The following is a 20,535-nucleotide window of genomic DNA, read 5'->3' as shown; positions in this document are numbered from 1 at the left end:
TTATTCAACTTCTTTTCTTTATATATTATTAGAAATTTTTAGATAATCTAAACTCAGTCAACCAGAATGCACATATTTTCTCTGTACATACTGGCTGCATTAAACTGTGGGGACACCTTTCATAGAGAGGCAATCCTTCAGTCTAAGCTAAGAAAAAAGCTAAGTCAGTCTAAGAAAAAAGGCTGACAAACTTTGTGACATGTATATTATACTTTCCAGCATGAGGAGGAATATAAAATTTTCTTTTACCTTCTGTTGCTAACACATGCCTCTCTCTCTGTCTGTAAAATGGGAATAGCAATCCTCAGTCACCTACTGGAAATTTGAATTGGCAGATGCATTTGTTAAAGTCATCAAAGTAAATAGGTCAGTATACAAACAGTAAGGATTAATATAATTCAATACTGGACATATCCCCCAGTAACATGAAATACATTAATTCCTTTTCTCATTTTACTCAGCTGGAATTAATCTAAGAGCATAGTATTTCTTTGTCAGAGGAATAAGGATGATCTGCATAGAGATCCAAAGATAAAAAAAGACAGAAAGCAATCATTATATAAGAACATGCATATACTGATATATCTTAGACATTTTTGTGTCTGTGCACCTGCACACACATGCAGACACAAAAAAAAAAAACATTCAGAAAGAAAAGAACAGTGAGGAAAAAGCTGTCAAATGCCAAGAATCAACCTTTAAGGGCTACAGATTCATAGTTGCCTTTGTTGAAAGAAAGAAGGTAGCACACACCAACACACCAACACTGCATTATAGGAAAACCAGAGGAGAAGTGGTGACTCCAGTCACTAATTCTTATTCAACTTCCATTTTCTCCCCCTTTTTCTGCCTTTATAGAGAAGCTTATTTCTTCTCAGATACTCAGCCAACTAAGCTAAAGTTAACAACATAGATGTGACAGAAAAAAGGGGGCTACACTGTGAAAAAGTAGAGAAAAGTCAAGCTTGAAATACTTCCAGATCAAATCATTAACTATAGGAAGGAAAAATACATTTTTTCTGCAAAGTGTTTTAAAAATTCAGATATAAAGTTTCAGATATTTTTAATTCAATTTCAGATCTTTTTCCAAGCTACAAGAGAAAACTCCCAAAATGTAGTTACTAAGAGTAATTTTTAACTGTATATAGAACCAGCAAAAGCACTTTTAAGAAAGACTATCTCTAATTTTTTTCCTTAGCTAAAGAGAGGAAAAGAACAGTGATTTCATTTCCTGTACATTTAAACTTCAGCAAAATCTTTAAAAAATCCTTAATTTGCACCCACCACCCCCCCCTCCCCCCTTAAGCTTTTTTCCCTAGTATGGAAACATGACAAACATGCAACAGGATGACAGAACTTTGCTGGAAGTGTAGAGTTCATTGCAGGTAGAGGAACTTCAAAACTTCCTGAAGTGTGCAAAGTGGTTCAAGCCTTCAAACCTTGCCACTTTACCCAAATGCTTTATGATCACCAGGCTAACTTCCATAATTGAGATGTGCAGAATTTTCAAGTGCAGAATGACACATACAGAATGACATGACCAAAAAAACCCAGCAAACCTATGAACAAACAAAAACCTCACAGATATTTGCCTTTGCTGGCAGTTAATGAAAATGAAATTTTATTCCAAAACCTATAGGGGCAGGAGTTGTCAAAAAAAGAAAGTATAAAACCACGGGCTTTTTAGAAAAGCAGCGCAAATCATGGCAGCAAAGTAACACAAAAATTGATCCATTTTCTGGTACTTTATTATATCTGGGAAATGGTTTAAAGACAAAATTCATGGCATGATTTTTCAAATTCTTCTGTGTGTTTTTACCAGGAATTTCAACAGGATTTTATTGTAGAATTTCTTCAGCAGAGCCTAACTTATCACATAAGCATTGCTGACTTCAGTTACAGTACTGAAAAATTAGTTCAGATTTGCCCAGAATGAAAAGAAAAATCAAAAGTAAAAAAAAGCCCCAGAATGAATAAGCTTGAGATTATATAAAATTGGCACACTTCTAAATTGTGTTCTTTTTGTGTACAATTGAAATTGATCTGAAATGGGTTAATGTAATAGTAGGTAATAGTTTTAAATAATTATCTACCTCTAAATTTCACAACAGCCTATTTGCCCCATTTCTACATATTCTTCTGTATTTCTGAAGTAAATCAAGCTGTAGTTTTTCAGCGTGGCATCTTCCCTAGCACAGATTTCTTCTAAGAGCTCTTAAGTACAGTCTGGATCTCACTCTAGGGCTAAGGTTTTGGAAAGACCTGAGTGAGACCTCTTCAGTGAGGTTAATTGCCTGCTTATAGACAATCAATTAGCTGGTGCACAGTTCTCCCTGTCTCATCTGGCTCTCCCTAAGCAGGGAAACACATCCATGTTCTTCCAGGCAACTAAAATTGCTGGTTTGATCTTCTTGATCTTGTCCCAGCTGTTTCATTCTGCTCTAGAAGAGACAAAGGAATTGAGAGATGCTAAATGCAGGTGCTTTGCGTCTGGAGCATGGAAAGACCACAGCTGGAACTATGGGATATCTGCCCAGCCCCAAAAGCACAGGGTGCAAAGGCAAAGAGAAGGAGGCAATCAGAAGAAACAAACATAGTTGGAGTGTCAGTGCCTGCTGGCAAAACTCCTCAGGTTTATGAGTAAGGACTTGCACAAGGCTTCAATTTATTTAATTTATAATGTGTGGAGTCAGGCTGAGCCCCAACTGGCTGCAATTCAGGAAAGTGAGCAGCAAAGAGGGCATCTCTGTGCCTCCCACTGCCAGAGTTTGAAGAGACAACTGTTCAGGAATGAGACTTCTCTTGTCCCTTGCCATGCAAAACACTCACCCAAAATCAAGAACAGACACAGTATGAGCTCACTGAAAGTTGTGCTGAACAGCCTGGGAGAGGGGAATAAAAGAAGAAAGTAGCACTAATGAAAATGACTATCAGTTCAATACTGCAGAGTATTGAACTCTGAGTATTACTGCAGAGTATTACTGTTCCAGTAGAACAGAAGCTCCCCACACAGAAGTTTCCCACACAAGCACTTTTGGAACCCTACCCTCATATCCCCATGAAATCACCTTTCTGGACCAAAGGAAATGGAATGGCCGATTTACATGGCTTGCTACTGACCCTTTGTAATTAACCAGGTCATTGATGAGAGAGGCAGGAGAGCTCTTCCCCCCTCCCTGCTCTATCCTGGTCTCTCCTCAAAGTACCTGTAGAAAAGATATGGTCACAATATTTTACTAAGATCTTTCTGTTAACATAGAAGACAAAGAACAAAAGAATCCCCTTGGATTCTTTCTCTTGGATTTCTCTAAAAAGAGAAGGGAGAGAGAGGAAAATGAGAAGAAGGAGAAGGAAAGGAGAGGGAAAAAGTGATGCCTCAAACACCTGAAATTTGAAGCAAAGGACATTCTTTTAAAACAAATTTTATGGTGTCACACAATGTAATACTAGGAAACATAGGAAAACAAATCTGTCTCACAGGGAAAATTCTAGCATATTCAAGTCTGATTTTTCTTCCAACATAATTCTGACTTAGCATCAGTTTTCTTTGTTTATTGAATATTCATTCCTCTAAGGAGGCCTGCTGGCTACAGTGATCAACCTCCACGAGCAGACACTTTCAGATGTGAATACAAGTTGTATGATGTGGTTCCTACTTGTTTGCATAATTAGATCAGTGGTCCTGTGATGGGGTTCAGTATCCAGTCTCTGAGGTGTTGTGAAAAGTAACAGGGGCTGACACCCTCTGGTTGCAGGACACCATCTCCAGTAGATATTGAACAAACATCAACAGCCACAGGTATGTAGGCTCAAGTTTTGTTGCTGAGAGCAAGCCCAGGCAGTGGTATGTGGCATTCCACTCAGAAAGATGGGACTTGCAAGGGGCAGGGACTTAAGGGTCTAAGGCAAAATTTTATATATTTTACTGCTAGACATTCCTATGTTGTGCAAATCACACACAGAGCACATAATCAAACAACATATTTAATAAATCATGGCAGAGTTTAAAGAGGCACTTCACTGCTTAGGCAGATTATTTTTTTTCAGAGTATCTTTCCTTGTATGTTTCACACAGGATGCATCAATTCTTTGAGGCTCTTTTCTGTAGATAAATCAGCACCAAGTTAATGGTTTGTAATCCCCAGTATAAGAATCCACAGGGAGTCAACTCTGCAATGTGATACAGAATTACCATCCAAAACAGTCTTCAGACCTCTTGTCATGACTTGGAAATCCAGTCCTTTTTCCTGTTTTGTAGGGGGTGATTGAGACTCCACCCAGCTGCTTCCCATCAGAGCAGCAGCTGCCCTTCTTTTTTACATTCATTTATTCAACATAATTCATCTTCTTCCCATTCCCTTCCATACTCAGACTTTGGTGGCCAGAGGAAGGGAATAAATGGATTTAACTAGAGTATAAGTTATCATCAGCAGTGATTGCAAATTTCCTTTCTGCTAGCTCACCATCCCTTGTTACGAAGCAATTCTAAAATAATGGGGTCTTCTATGTGCCACTACATCAGAAGTAGCACTCATTGAGGACAAAAATGGATAACCAAGAACTCTCTGCAAAAGGTTTTCTCCCAGAATTTTTCAGTTTTATATCCTCTCTATCACTTCAATTCATTTATCTAAATAAATTGATTCTAAAACAATTTGTTTTCCAGATCTTTTACTGGGTGGCATCTTCAAATTAGTGTGAAATACTGGCTAGAATATTATTTTTTTACAGTTTCTACCAAAGCAGTTTAGGACAAGCTAAATAGAATAAATTTATTCCTTCTGGAAAAAAAAAATAAAACTCAAAAAAATTTACTTCTACCTCTGCAGTATGAAATTTGTCACTAATCATTTTAAACTATGCCCTTTTATGCTTCCTCCATCTATTTTAGCTTTCTGTGCAGTTCTTTGATGTAACAAAGACAGTTTCAGACAAGATTTCAGTTCATCTGGAAAAAAAAAGCTTTAAGTCTTGAGGCAAAAAGCAGTGTATTTAAAATTTATATACTCCATAATGCCTTTGTTCTGAACTTGAACATCCTGAAAAACTTCTCCTCTTTCTTTTGCTTTCTGACTCTGAAGATCATTTGTTCTCATGGTTTCAGCTTCTTATTATGCAACAGTGACTTTAACTGGTGGTTCCAGCATTTAAGTACATGCACGGTCATGGCTGACCCTTTCTGATCAATTGCCAATCCATACAGGTTTGACTGATAAAAGAGCCAATTAGATTTAAGCAAATTAAGGGACATCACCAATGTCAACCACTTATTAAACTGAATGCTGAATTCCATGCATACCAAACACTAATGCACAGAGTACCATTAAGAGTTGAAATCCTAACCCCATTAGTAACTCCAGACCACTACAGGGTAAGGGTCAAAAGAAAGTTTCATATTTATGGATTACCATTTGGATTCACTTTCTATTTTTGAGTCTTTCCAAGAACTCTTGAACCTGCACTGCACTTATTTCTAAGATAGTTTTTTCTGAGTGTTGACTTTAAGTATGGCAAATCAGCTTGATAAGAAATTAAGATATATTCAGTCAGGTAACACTAAAGACTTGGCATGCTTTATATTGTGTGCAATGTGTTTTAAAGCTAAAAAAAAAAAAAAGGAACAAAAGAAATGCATGTTGGAAAAAAAATTGTATCATAATTGTAAAACAGTGATCAGCAATAACTTCAAAATAGAATATTACTTTGTCCTCTATCACTCTCCCTCTCAGACAATCTTCCATCAAGCTCCATGAACTAGTCCCTCCATTGCAGATTTCTTAAATAGTCTTAAGAAATACTAAAATACTTTTTCAGTATCCTTGAAAAGAGAATGGTACATTTTAACACTCATTAAAAGGCTGGGCTTTTTGTACATAATGAGACCTTCTTTATTTTTTGAACAAAACTTCCATCTAAGTGAAATCTTGGCCACTGAAGTAAAAAATAAAATTCTTTCTTATTTAAGTAGCATCAAGATTTCATTTAATGATTTAGAAAGTGTGAAGGCACTGAATACTGCCTAGTGTAAAATTATCATTATACTCATAATTCAGCATGCATTGGACTTGCATAACCCTCAAAGGCTCATTATAATAAACACCCCAGTAAAGCAAACCTGTATTGTCCTAGATACACATGTGTGTGTCTGTACATGTGTACACATATAGAGAAAACACAGCATGTGAGAGAGCACTTCTCTCACGTGCACTGCTTCATTTATTATTCATTTCTCTACAGATCACAGTCCACTGGACAATGGTATGGAAGATTTCTTTAATAACTCTCACTGCTAATTTAATTCTACTTAAACACACATATCCTAGTGAATGCCACATGCTTTTCAGCATGATTTTATGTGTAAATCAGGATAATATGTTTTCAGATCATTAACTAAAAGGAAGCATGAACTAAAACCTATTTAACCAATGAGGTATTGCTTTTAAACTACCACAAGGTCATAAAAAAGATAATTTCAAAGCTATAAGTTTTCTAATTGTAATCAACAACAATCTAATGATGAAAGAAAGTGTATCTTAATGGCTGTTATAAACTTGTGCACATCCTTGCTTATCTTTAAAGATCCTTTACCTTGTAATTTGGTGAAATTTTCACTACCAAATTTTGCTAAGCAAAATTGAAATGTGACACTGAAACTGGAAATATCAGTGTCTTATTGCTCAGTCTTAAATGAGCAGTAAAACTCAGATGCAGTTTTATTATTATATAAGAATGTATATTGTTTAATAGTTGGTGCAGCTTGACAATCAGATAGGAAAAGTATAAAATGTGCTGGGAATTGTCTTGTTCCTCAGTAATCTGTGATAAAAACTCTGTGTTGTATTTACTCACTTTTCAGAAGTCCCTAAACCCAACCCATCTGTTTGCAAGCAAGTTGTTTCATGGCTGGGTTTTTGAATGCTAAGCTTTATAATTTTTCTTTTCTTTTTTTCTTTTCTTTTGCTTTCAAATTGTATGTACGTTCCTCTACATTGTTCTTGCTCAACAGCTACACCACACACCTCTCAAAAACAAGTGCTGTTGGACTCTCACTTAAAAACTGAAAATTGCCTTAAATTAATTGTATCCATTTACATTTATTTAACAAAAACTAATTAGCTAGAGTGTCCATTAAAAGAAAATACAAAAGCAGCCTATCTACACCAGATATAAATGTAAGCTTTCTTGAAAAAAAACCAAACAACAAAGCCACAAAACCAAATCACTGTAAAATGTTTAGGGCATATTTGCTCAACTCTCTTATTTCAAATTGTTATGAAGATAATATTCAGACTAGCTTACAGCCTGATTCACTGTAAATCAGCACATTGTAATTGACTTTCTTACAGCTACATTATTTTGTGGATTCTGGCTCAATATATTGCCAATGAATTATACTACTATTATTAAACAAATTCTCTAAGTTTATCCAGTAAGTGCTCCTTGTCAGCACTTACAACTCTTACTCTAAAACAGAATACAAAATGCAGGTGAGTCTCTCTATATTCTTGGGCTAGATTAGCTGTCCATGCCAGAGTACACCATCATTCACAGAAAAAAAAATGAATTACATAATGCACTTCTCACCTTCATAATATGCTAACTACACAACTATGTACTTTCATTTTCTAGTTCTTAAATGGAACAAAGTAACAAACTAGAAGCCAAAAAGAATTTGGTAAGAACTACTAATACAAGCACATTCTTCTGAACTTCAGTCCACAGCTGCAATGATAAATAACATTTTGTTGAACAGAGTGTTTGTATAATTGTTACATGCACAGAAAAAGCACTTTTGCATACTTACCTCCTGGAGGCATGGCTATGGTTATAGCATCACTTATCAAGCTGCCCTGGCTGTTGGAGGCATTCACTTGTACTGTGTAGTTAGAAAATGGAATCAGTCCTTTAATGGGGACCCATACATTGAATTCCTTGCTGCTGCACAACATCCGAGTATCGTTTACAATAGAATAATTAGCATTATCTGTTATGGAAAAATGAGAGAGGGAGGCAAAGAACAAATGTTAGACCTTGCATCTGCTACAATTCACTGTTTTTATGAAGCAAGTCTTCTTTCTACTCAAAAGAAGAGTTGCCATTTATACCAGTAACAAACACAAATTTTTGGACTGTTGGGAAGAAAAAAATTATTATTCACAATTTCTTCTCCTTTTGCCAACAGTTTGTGGCATTTCTAAATCTTGGGAAATAAACCAATACACAAACCAGTGAGTTGCAAAGCTGATTGCTATATACAGCAAACAGAAGTTCCAGAACAGTTCTGGGATAATTGCAGATTCCAAACATTAATGATAATTCTTATACCCATGAAAGACTGGCAAAACATTTTGAATTTGCTAGAAAAATGCTTAACTCAGGAGTTGATAAGCTAATTCCATTGCATACATAACAAACAGTCATCTGCAGTAACAGAGGTTTCCCAGCATGGCCTGCAGTTCTCTCAAAGACAAAGCAAGGATTTGAAGTACTCTGTTTATCACTTGAAATCATCAGAGGACACCACAGCAACCTACATGTCCTTTGCAACCCTTTTAAGATCTCAAACTTAAGATAAGACAATATTCTAAGCTACAAAAATTAAAAAAAAAAAAAACCAAACAAAACCACAAAACCTTTCCAAAATACCTAGTTAGACTAGAAAATAAAAATTATATATGCCAAGTAACATTTTTTTGACTTAATGAAGACCTCAGACACAAATCTCTGAGCCAAGCAGACTCATTTAAATATCATCTTATATTTTGAGTATATGAAGTGCCACAGAAACAATTAATATTATTATTACTATCCATAACTCCATGGAGTGCTCTCACACTGAAGTCAATAAAAATTCTGTATTACAAACAAAAGCAGAATAACACAAGCCTAAGATCACAGGGATGAGAGCAAGAGTAAACAGACTATAACTGTAAAAATATTGTAAATCAATTAAGACATTGTCACAGTTAGAAGATTCAATATTTACATCTGAGTCTTTTACAAAATCTAAATAACACAGAATTACAAAAAACCTAGAAAAATCAATTTTAAAATTTATTTTTTTAAGGGACACTCATCAGACTTACTCATTTTGATGCATGTTTCAAATGAACTATTAAAACCAAAATGCTATTAAATCCAAAACAATTTTTCAAATATTCTATGATGTGCATTAAGGTGTATTTGCAGTACCTTTCAGTCATGCTGACACTACATTTTAACACAGATGAGTGATCTGGATTTTCCTCTAATTTGGAGATTCCTATGAACAATTTGCTTCACTTATGATACAAATCCAAGCCCTTCCTTTATTTTGGTGTTTATGAACAGCACTGGTATTTTCAGTTATTTTAAGTTATTTTTGTGATATTATTTACACTATCACAAAAATTTCATTTCTTTTCAAACTACGACATTCTGTAACATACAAAAAGCTTATTTTTTGAGGTTTTGGGGAGGGGGACAGATCTGCAAAACTCTTTTTTATAAATCTGCCTTGCAGCCTAGTTCCTCATTGCTCAAGTTCTACCTGGATTGGACCCTACCATAGCACCAGACCATTCAAACAGACTATGGTAGCGTGAAGGTAGAACAATTTCATGAAGCTTGATGGAGTCATTTTGGATTTCACTGAAGTTTATCTGAGAGACCTCTTTTTGGTACAGCAATGGAGGCAAAGCTTCTTTACATGCAAGAACCACATTTTACCCATTCCACTCATAGAATGCTGCAGAAGCAAAGTTACTTTGTCTGATATTACTCTTATATACTCGGGCTACCCAACCAGCACTAAAAAAATGCATTTGCATTACTTGACCTCAGCTTTTAAATAGTGTATCAAACACTTCTTCTGCACCTTTGGGAAACTGTCCCTGTGTGTGATTTGGGATAACATGCAGTCCAACAAAATACATTTCTCTTTTATCTATCACAGTTTTTGCAATGTTTGTGGTTTATTATTTGTGAAGATTGTGCAACAATATTTGACATACACATTCTTAAGATCCTAGTGACATTAAACACTTAAGGACTCAGCTGGCTATGGAAAAAAAAAAAGACACATTTTTAAACGTTTCATCTCCAATGTCTGGGAAAGTTTAAAAACACAGTGTTAACAGATCAGCACACAGGCTAGAGTCAAACCTCAAGCATAAAAGAAATTGTCTAACTATTGTGAATCAACAGCGACTTCAACAAAGGGGAGAGTGAATGATGCATCTGACTCCATCATCAGAAGGCAAATGAATTACTTTATTATACTACACTGTGTACACTTCATCTAAACTGAATCTGTCAGGCACTCACTCTTGCTCCCAGCTGAACAGAACTGCACTCATCTCTGATTCTCTTGTGACTGTCCTGTGACAGTCCCACACACACACACTTCTTGGCCCTGATAGGCCAAGGGAAAGAAACATCCTCAGTTTGGGTAAACAATCTCCATATTGCATTCTACTTTAGCATAACACAGGAACAGCAAGCGAGATAAGAATTGTGTTTTCCTTCTTCTCTGCTTGTCTCACAGTTTCTCTCTGTTCAGAGGGCGTGTGAATACCACATCTAACAGCAATTTATATATGCCAAATTCATGTGAAAATGAAAATTTTCCTATCAACAGTACAGATTTAACTTGTTAATACTTTAATTTCATCCACCTGAGCCTGGTAGAAAACGATGTAGCTCCTCTGCTGATACTTTTATTCCATTTTTAATCTTTCTTCCAATGGCTAACTATACTATATTTTAAAAATACAGTTTCGAGTAACAGAAAACAAATTGAAAGGATAACACTCTATTCCAAGTTGCCTGGATAACAACTTTAATATACAGTAATTATACAATTAGTTGTAACATTAAATTCTAGTTATAGCAGAGTGATTACTCGGCAATTATAAGAAGTATATAATTACCCAATAATTAGGAGAAGTATGTAATTACATAACCATTTTATTCAGCTCAAAAATGAACTTGCAAATTTACAATGAGATAGAAAACATAGCAGCTCAAAATTTTTCATTGCTTCTAATAAAAAGCTAAAGAGTACTTGCAAATTTCCTAGCCCAAATTTTACACAGACAAAAGGTGCTTTATCCCAGTCCACAGACAAGGAAGTTACTGCTGCTGGCAAATAAAATATTAGAAGAACATTTTTAAAATGCAGGTCTTGCTGGGGCTGACTTGCAATATGGAGCTTTGCCACTTCTCACTGCCTAAACTGTGCTTTCAGTGGACTGGAAAATGCAGACACACAGGTTCAGCCTGACAGAAAGCGATACAGCGATAACCCTGTCATATCATTCCAGGCCATTCCTGCCCAGACTGCCTCAGTGTGGACCCAATTTGTGAGTATAAGTGGATGAGGCCTCCCTTTGTCCACTTTTCTTGGGTGTTTTTCTCTCCATGCTGCCCACAAGTCCAGAGCAGATGCAAACAGCAGTCACCTCAGACAGTGTGAAATCCTAAGAGACATTGTCCTACTTCAGACAAGGGGTTCATACCAGAACACCTCCTCATTTCTGCCTTCCAATTCATGCCATGAACAGACAGCAGCACCCCAACAAGCAAGATTCCCCCACAATTCTGTTAACATGAACAACCTAAATGGGCAGAAAACAAACTCCTACACATCCATGATGGCTCACCATGCTCATGAATGCTTAAGGCATGCAAACACCTGCACAAAAAGATAAATCCCAACAGGAGAGGGTAAAGAGACTCTGTTCTCTACAGCCTTATAAGAAAACCTAAATCCTTTGCATACATGAAGGGCTTCCCCAAGCTCCTTAATCTCTCCATATTTTTGCATAGTTATGGTTTTGTTCTTTTACTAGCCTTCCTGCTCAGTTCTTCATAACTCCTCAAAATTATCTGTGGGACTTCCTTGCCTAAAGCTAATTGAGAAATACTTCTGCTGTTCCCAGCTTACTCCTAGTTTTTACCAGATCAAAGTATGTCAGCTTTTCAGGAAAAGATTCATATGAAGAAATGAGGCTCAAAGAATATCCATAAATATACTTAAAAGTAATGTATAGCTGAAACAAAGACACACAAATACATATATTGCATTCAAAATCACTGTTTAAAAGTGCCAAGCTTCAGAGAGCACTCTAGCTGTTGAGTATCTGTACTTGAAGGCTTAGTATGGTTTTGAGTGGACACTCTGCAGGGGACTCCCAAGCAGATGTGCATTCCTGTTACTGAGCACCCCTGTAAATAGGTGAATTAAGCTCCTGTGAAGCAGTGGTGCATAAATTACTACTGTCCTGGGTCTGTCATCCTATGGGGTTCACTAGATTGAAATAACATAAATGGGTATCCTTTTCCATTCTTGTTATAATCATTGTCACAAGAATTTTAATGCCTCATATATTCCATAATTTTCTTCTGTGTGCTGTGCTGCTCTGACCTTTTCAATATTCTGTAATTTGACTGGCTGGCGATTTTAAGTTCTCTCCTTTTTACAGCCTTATTAACTTGTGGGGAAGAGGTGAAATGCACAGCCAATCAGAATACATAATATTGCAAAGGTCACAGCAGTACAGCATAGCATCAGCAGACACAGAATACTGTATTTTAGTCATTAGCATCCTGATATCTTATTCATGTGACAAAGGTTGTGAGGAGCGCAGGAAATGGTACAACATGAAACCATCCTCATGGCAAAGAAATAATACAAACTAAACACATTCATCTTACATTCAAGAACTTTTTTTCCAGCAAATCTGGGCATGTTTAAAGGTACTCTTTCCATCAGGACCAAAATTTATGTTTTTAAGGGAAAAGGTAATAAATTTAGATGTTTCCTTTTTATGTATTAAACAGAGAAAGACACATATTTCACAAGTGTGGGCAAATACCAAGTAATTCTATTCATATCACTGCATTTGTGAATACTACCAATCCATACTTTACATATAGCTCCATTATGTCCTGATAACCTCTTTTAAATTACAGAACATGTTGCCCTACAATATTCAAACAGACAGAAGCAGAACTATTACCACTGTAGACGAATAGTCAAAGACTAAATGTAGCAAAAATCCAGCTCAAGGAACAGTTGATGTGAGGATCTATACAAATTTTACTTAGTTAACTATCACAAACACTTACAGTTGGTTTTACACCTGCTTTATATACCTGTGAGCATACAGAGGTTAAGCCTTGTACCTTGGGCCACAGAAAAAGTTAGTAAGATTAGAATAGCAAAATAAAAATGAAACAAGAACTTCTTTTCTGGCCTTTTTTGCTGAGCTCATCCTCATTGTCACCAGTTTCTGTCCCTATTTGAGACACAGCTAATTTGTGTCTCTTTGACATCACATCTTTGGTGGGAAATTCTGTGAATATGTACACTTCTTTGTGCCTCAGCTCATTCTTTTGCCTGTTAGTTTTGCCTATTCTTCGGTCTCACAAAAGCTACTTTCCTCCTAAGATTTTTTTTTCTACCTCTCTTCCTATCTCATTGTTTCTAATGGAGTATTTAGAATAAAAAAAAATATCACTTCCCATTAGTTTGATTATCCCAGTAGAAAACCAGCTAAAATACTTTCGCTGGCATTATTGGCAACTCTCTTTTCTTAAGAACTGTAATAATGAACTATTCTCAAATTGTCATCTCAATTGTTATATTGACTTGTGAAGCAGTGTGGCTTTGATGCCCTACCCACCTTTTCAACAAACTATTGGGGAGTTTTTATGTTTTGAGACAAGGCTGGTTTTTATGTTTTAGCATTCTGCTTTGGAGGACTTTTTTTGTTTGATTTTTGTCTTTCTTTTTTTTTTTCAGATGGGCACACTGCTGATTTTTTGCCTCAATGTCTTGAACCACTACTGTCTTGTTCCCCTTCTCCTGAGCTGACAGATGTATTGTTCCTATGGACATATCATGGTCACAGTCCATCAAACTGAGTTCAAAACTTAAAGACTCTCTTAACACAAGAAAACTTCACTCTCATGGGTTGGGAGAGTTACTGAATGAGTCAAAATGGGTAATTTAAAAGCGCTGTGGGAAACTGGAAAAATTATGAATCCAAAATATTAATTTTCCTGTAAATAAGAAGAGTTTCACATTATCTGCATTGAAAAAATTTTATCTTTTTCCCTGGGAATTAAAAAAAGCCCTTTAGTTTTAAAACAGAAAAATGGAAAATATTTGAAGAACAAGATCAAAATCTGTGTTGGCATGTACAGCAGAAATATGAAACCTAGAAGACCCAGTTTATGACTATTAGTTTCTGACTGGCACTCAAATCATCACTTTAAGAGGCTTCTTACAGACTCAGATTTGGTAGAGCTATCTTAGATTGTCTTGAGACATATAGAATGTGTACTCTGTCTGACTGACACTGGAAGGGGATTCCTCCTCTCTATTCAGCCTGGTGAGAAACATCTGGAGAATTCATCATGTTCTAGGATCCCTGGCATAACAGAGATCTGGACTTACTGGAGTGGAGTCCATGTAAAAATGATTAAAGCCTTGAAGAATATGTCACACAAAGAGTGTTTGAGAGAACTGAGGTTGTTTAGCCTCAAGAAGAGGAGGAAGGATCTTAAAAATGCATAAAATGTTAAAAATATCTGTTGTGAAGGCATAAAGCAGCCAAACATTTCTTAGCAATGCACAGCAGCAGAACAAAACACAATGAGTACATACAGAAAATACAAAAAATTCTGTTTAAACCTATTAAAAAACCCCTTGTTTTACTTTGACATTGGTCAAACACTGGAAGAAGTTGCTCAGAGTCTCCAACTTCGGTGATACTCAAAAGCCAGCTGGACACTCTCCTGGGCAATGTGCTCCAACTAACCCTGCTTGAAGAAGAGAGTTGGAACGGGTTGTTCCCTAGAGGTGCTCACTGACCTCAGCTGTTATATGATTCTATGAAAATTTTCAGAGCACTTCAAGAACCCTAAGGCAAAGCAGGGGTAATCATTATGATGAAAGCATGTTCCTGTCAGTAGAAATAAGTGATTATTAGTGTTACAAACACTAAGTAATGTGCATTTATGTGCTCATTAATTCTATGGACTGAAATATGAATAAACCCCACAGCTTGATGTGAGAGCTCATACAAGAAAGTTAGCACAGACCCCATGGATGGCTAATGACTGCAGCCAAGATTAGGCTTTGTCATGGTGGCAGGCAGGAAGGAATCTTCAGTGTGTGGTCTCATCCACCCTTTGGAGTATCCAGCTCAGTGCCATGAGGCTTTGAACAAAAAAATCTTTGTAATTGTTGATGAAGCTGCCAAGAAGAAACCTTTTTGACTTGAAATACTGTTTTAGTTTTTCTCATTACTCTCTCATAAACACAGAAACATCTAATGAGTTTTGCAGTGAGTTAGTCTCATTTTAACCTTCCACTTAAAACAGTGTGTTTCAGTATAGTGTTAAATCTCTGCTGGAATTATGTTCATCTCTACTATAACTCCATTTTTCTGCAATAGCATCAAGAGGCATCAGTCCTGGAGCTCCCACACCGCACGCAGTACGGAGTGCTCTAGAGACACACAGTAAGAACGCAGCTGATGACTTAAACCAAACTCTGGAAAACATTCTATGAGTACAACCAGTTTCTCTGGATTTCAAAAAGGTTTCCAGTGTCTAAGCACTGTTGTAGTGGTACGAACAGGAGGAAGTGTCCCAGCACAGGTGAGTAATCCAAGTAGCAAAATATCACATTTGGCACGAGACATCAAAGATCAAAAGCATTTGCTGCACTTGCAATCTTAAGCTGATGACAGAGCATATAGTTTCTGATTTCATCCATTTTGTTTGAGGGGTTTTATAGACAAATTATGAGACTTTATCAAGTTTATTTCATGAGGGGCTTTATATAGTAAAAAAAAAAAAATCCATACCAGTTAGCCTTTAAACCTTCAAGTTTCCTCCTCCATTGTTAGAACATTCTTTCTCTAGCTGCAGCAGTACATAAATGGAGATTATCACAGTATCTGGTTTCTGAATCTATGCCCATAATTCATGGATGCCAATAAGAATTTTCCATTCTCCAGGGACACTATCAGAAGGAGACTAGCTAAACACACAGAGCAGAACTTGGAGTCTCAAATCCATAATCAAATATCTAGATTGATTGTGTCACTTGCACTTGTATTGATTTCAATTGGAGCAGCTGACCCAAGGGAATAATAAAAATGTGGAATAAAACTGATTTATGAGAAGAAAATAAATCCTTTTGTGAGTGGTAATGAATTGGTACTATTTAACCCTTTCAATCACAGAGGGAGAACACTATTTATTTTTTCAGAATGCTGAGTTAGCCAAAAGAAGTCATATAAAAAAAGTCAATACTGTCAAATGCCATTACAGTTAGTTGTAATACTTTGGGAGGAATGAAGCTCTAAACTTGATCTAGGACTTTTGTCTGACATGTGACATTCTCTTGGTTTTTCCAATCACATTTCCTGAGGCATCGTAAGTGATGCACTTGTAGATTGAAAGAACCACAGAATCACCCAGGTGACTGTTTGCTGTACTTATAAATTACCTCCCTCTAGACTATTTATGGCAAAAACATGAAGAGTAACACAAACAGCCACATCAAGTGCACACAATTATCCCTTTAAAAGGACAACTGATCACAGTGATCCTTCTGCTATCACACTAGAAACTTACATAGTCAAAATATAATTTGACTCCCCCCTTAAAAAGTGCAAAGAAAACTTCAACAAAATCTTCTTAGCTCCCAGTTTTCATCACATTTTCTTCACCTGAGAAAAAAGATGGGGTTTATATTGGTCTCTAAAGAGAAGTTTATTTGTTAAAAGCCAACACACAGAAACATTCAAACTCATTTTCTTAATCTGTGTAAGCTCTAGCCAGATTGTATATATCTTGTTTGGGTTATGTCACTGACATTAATCATATTGTGTTTAATATGATACTGTATGATAATACACTGGTTTTTTTGCATTTAGCAGTTACCATAGATACCTAAGCACTATCAATGTAGTCTTCATGTGGGTTAAAAACACTGGAAGTCATTAATTAACTAAAAGACTGCTTTTGTAGGAAAACTGATTGGCAAATTCCCTTTTACTCAATACTGTTTACCAGAGCCATCTCTAGAAGATTGCTATTATTCCCTAGACTATTCCAAGGGAGTAGAAACAGTCTTGGAGCCAGTCCTGCAGTGACTGGCAGTGACTAGGGATTTCAGCCTGTTAAGAGCTGATAAGACATTCCTCACAAAAATGGGGTTCAGCCCCATGTGTCAGCTTCATCACATGAAACCAAATAAATTACAAAGTACAAGACAGACAATGTACATGTGACAAAACCCATAACTATGGGAATACAGTGATGCAGAGGATCAATTAATACACCATCTGGTCTGATGCTAGAGTCTCCACCAAAGAAACGGTCAGATGTAGGAATTAGAGAGTGACTTTAACTTTGCTTTCCTCAGAGACACCTGTATTAAGGAAAAGAAAAGAACAGCACACCTGATACCGACAGGAATTACGCTATTAGATGGTGCATTGTGAAGCTGCTCAAAACCTACTGAAGCTTGACTAAACCCTGCTCAATAATCATCCTGAAGTGCATGCAAAACCATGAGTTTTCTAGCCAGGCAAATCAAAATTTAAATGCCCTACAATCCCACGCAAAATACCCCCAACTCCTGCTCTGGTGAACAGATTAAATATGGCTATTTGAAAATGGGTTATGCATCCTCTTTGTTTCCCCCTCATATGTCTTTAGGAGTGGTAAGTGTTGTAGGCTTGTAGCTAGACTTAAGACAAAATGAGAGAGGAAGGGGACGAAATAGGAAAAATCTCCTTAATAGCTGGCTTGGAAAAGCAGCTAAGGGCTCCCACACTCACAGTGAGAGGGTGGAGGTTATCTTTCTGGTGCAGAAGTTGGTATGCATTTTGAAATGACTTCTATTCCTCATTCTCAAGCCTTCAGCACAAGACAGGCTAGGCCTGGGAACTTCAAGGGGCTTCAGCATTCCTTTCCCCACTTCTGTTGCCATCTGCAGGTGGTCTCTCCCCCTAGCATTCATTGCTTATTGCACTAGGTTGATTCTTAACACTCCCTTTTTGACTTCTCTTTTGAGAGGGTACTGAAAGTATTGGGTACATTGCACCAAGTTCAAGATTATAAGAGGAACTATCTCATAGAAGTTAAATGAATAGATGGTCTGAGTTTTACGCTATTTATTCATATGTATAGTAAATATTAAACTAAAAAGGTTAGATGGGCAACATCCTAATGTATACACGCAGAAGTCAATTTGTTTATGCTGTATTCTGCTGGTAGATTTCTCCACTTTGCCAAGAGAATGAATGGGCTGCAATGAATCTCCCTGGTACACCATCTCCAAATAAGCAGAATAAGCAGATTTTTTTTTTTCTTAACAAAAATACTTGATTAACTATCTTGCTGAAAATTATGGACCTTAGATGACGTGTCACCAAAAGAAGTTATGATAAGTATTTAAAAATACTTTTAAATAAGTATTTAAAACAGAAACAAAAAACCCCAAACTGAAAATAATACACATTGATTTCTACAGTCTTAAGCAACAGAGTTCTAAGTATAACCCTGCAACTTCGTGTCATGAAACTCCCTAAGGACATACAGTTAATTAAGGATTCTCTTTAGGTCAAAACTCACATTCAAATGCATCACAACATCTTGGGGGCCACAGATTTGGATTAATTTTGTCCTAACACAGTCATCTGACAGAGGTGGGAAGATAAGAAATTCCTCCAAATCTCTCCTCTGGAAAAGAGGTAATACCTGATTCTTCCTGTCCTAGAACCTAATTTCAGAAACTCAGAGGCAATTAAAAATGACCCTGTATTCTGTCTGAACTAACCTGAGAATAAATAGGGGTGAATGAGGAAACTACTTGAGGGAAATAAGCCCGACTCTGTCACCTTTCTTTCCCCTCAAGTCCTCTGAGAACTGGGAGTGCATCAGATAACAAGAACTCTAACCACTCCTGAAAAGGGAAAAGCTGTTTGTGCTCTGGTAGCATTAGTATTTTATGGCTTGGAACAACAAATTGCAAACCAAATTCCTCTTTAAGGCTCCTCCCAAGCAGGTACTGGGCCTTAAATGACTTGAGGCAAAGCAACATTTCATTGCATGGTTGTGAGCCCAAGCAATAATGCCTGAGCACTGCAGAACTGGCTCAGAGCCATCAATTCCTGAAGCCTGTTTGATCTCCACGTGCTGTTTGCTGGAAACAAATACTTTTCTGGAAAACCAGACCATACCTATACAGAACAGAATGGCAAAACAGCCCAAATAAAGTTCCTTCCATTTTTTTAACAAGTACTTTCACAGAGAAAGGTTTTCAGAAAAATGAAGAGTTGAATTAAAAATGAAGGCTAATTGATACAGGTATTTCCCTTCAATACATTCTTAAATCATGGTCAAACTGTGGAAAAATCCATTATAAGTATATCCTCCTCCACTGTCAGACAATCCTAACTATCTCCTGCTGAACTACACTTCACACTTGCAGTGACCTTTTCCATCAGTTTGTGATAGTATTTGCTGGACTTTCAATTTGGTTATTGATACCATTAACAGGTACACACTATTTACCTACACCTTGCAAAGCCACTACCTTAAAATAAAAAAAGTACCAGCAGCAACAGAATTAAACAGCAATGAAAAAAACAGGCTACACAGTACAAAACATTTATGTTGGAATCAAAAGTCAAAATTAAGTCAAATGTCAGTATTTAGACACATTACAGCTATAACATTCTCTCTTGCTTTTATTCATTGCAATGTGTCCTTTGCTGAAGTATTGTTGTTTTTTATGTAAGAGTTCTCCATTCCAAAAAACACCACAGCAACTTTAAATCTTTTGCAAACTACTTAAGATGACCTGGCCCCATTAGGAAAAAAAAAGGTCTAGAATTAAATACAACTTTTTTTTAACATGGAAATAACATAAGCATTCAGGCTGCTCCCTTGAATTGCTATGAGATGTGCATATTTTTAAAAGTTATATGGTATCTTAAACAAACATGATGAATGGCAGAGCCATTTGGTGGAAAAGCAGTGTAACCAAATATTAAGACAGTCAGACAGAGACCTAAGTATGTGAAATTTGAAATATTTGGAACAGGACAAGGAAAGGTGCTAAGCCTAGGAAGAGCCATAGAATATTCAGCATGAGATCAGCTGGTGCCTCTACAGTGTTGGAAGAACAGGTTCATGACAGAGAAAGTGTTAAGTTACACGTTATTTAAACACTTTCCATGTCATTGACCTGCTATCTCAACATACCATATGCTATAGCAGGGCACTGATAAGATAACAACACATCAAACAGTTTCACAATATACATTAGGGATGGCAGTGCAAAAATGTAGAAATACAACGTGCATTAGAAAAAATCGTGCTCTCATAGTAGGATCCTTTGCCCTGTCCAGGGGCTATATTATGCAGAAGGATTTCCACTCCTCAAAAAGTCTGTATCTCTTAAAACCATCCCTCAGAGGCATACTGTTTCTTAATTTAAGAGAAAAAAAAAAGGCCAGGGAG

General features: G+C 36.6%; 1 protein-coding gene across 1 annotated transcript in view; it reads right to left on the bottom strand.

The window, feature by feature from the left end:
* USH2A (usherin) overlaps nt 1-20,535 on the bottom strand; it is a 371,525-nt gene that overhangs the window by 147,894 nt on the left and 203,096 nt on the right. Inside the window, exon 37 of the mRNA XM_050972284.1 lies at nt 7,805-7,984. Coding sequence (XP_050828241.1) covers nt 7,805-7,984 — 180 coding nt within the window. The remainder of the gene's footprint in view (nt 1-7,804; nt 7,985-20,535) is intronic.

Source organism: Serinus canaria, chromosome 3 (assembly GCF_022539315.1).
Source record: "Serinus canaria isolate serCan28SL12 chromosome 3, serCan2020, whole genome shotgun sequence".
NCBI lineage: Eukaryota > Metazoa > Chordata > Aves > Passeriformes > Fringillidae > Serinus > Serinus canaria.
Note: the sequence above shows the minus strand (reverse complement) of the source record. Positions and strands in the feature narration are given on the sequence as shown.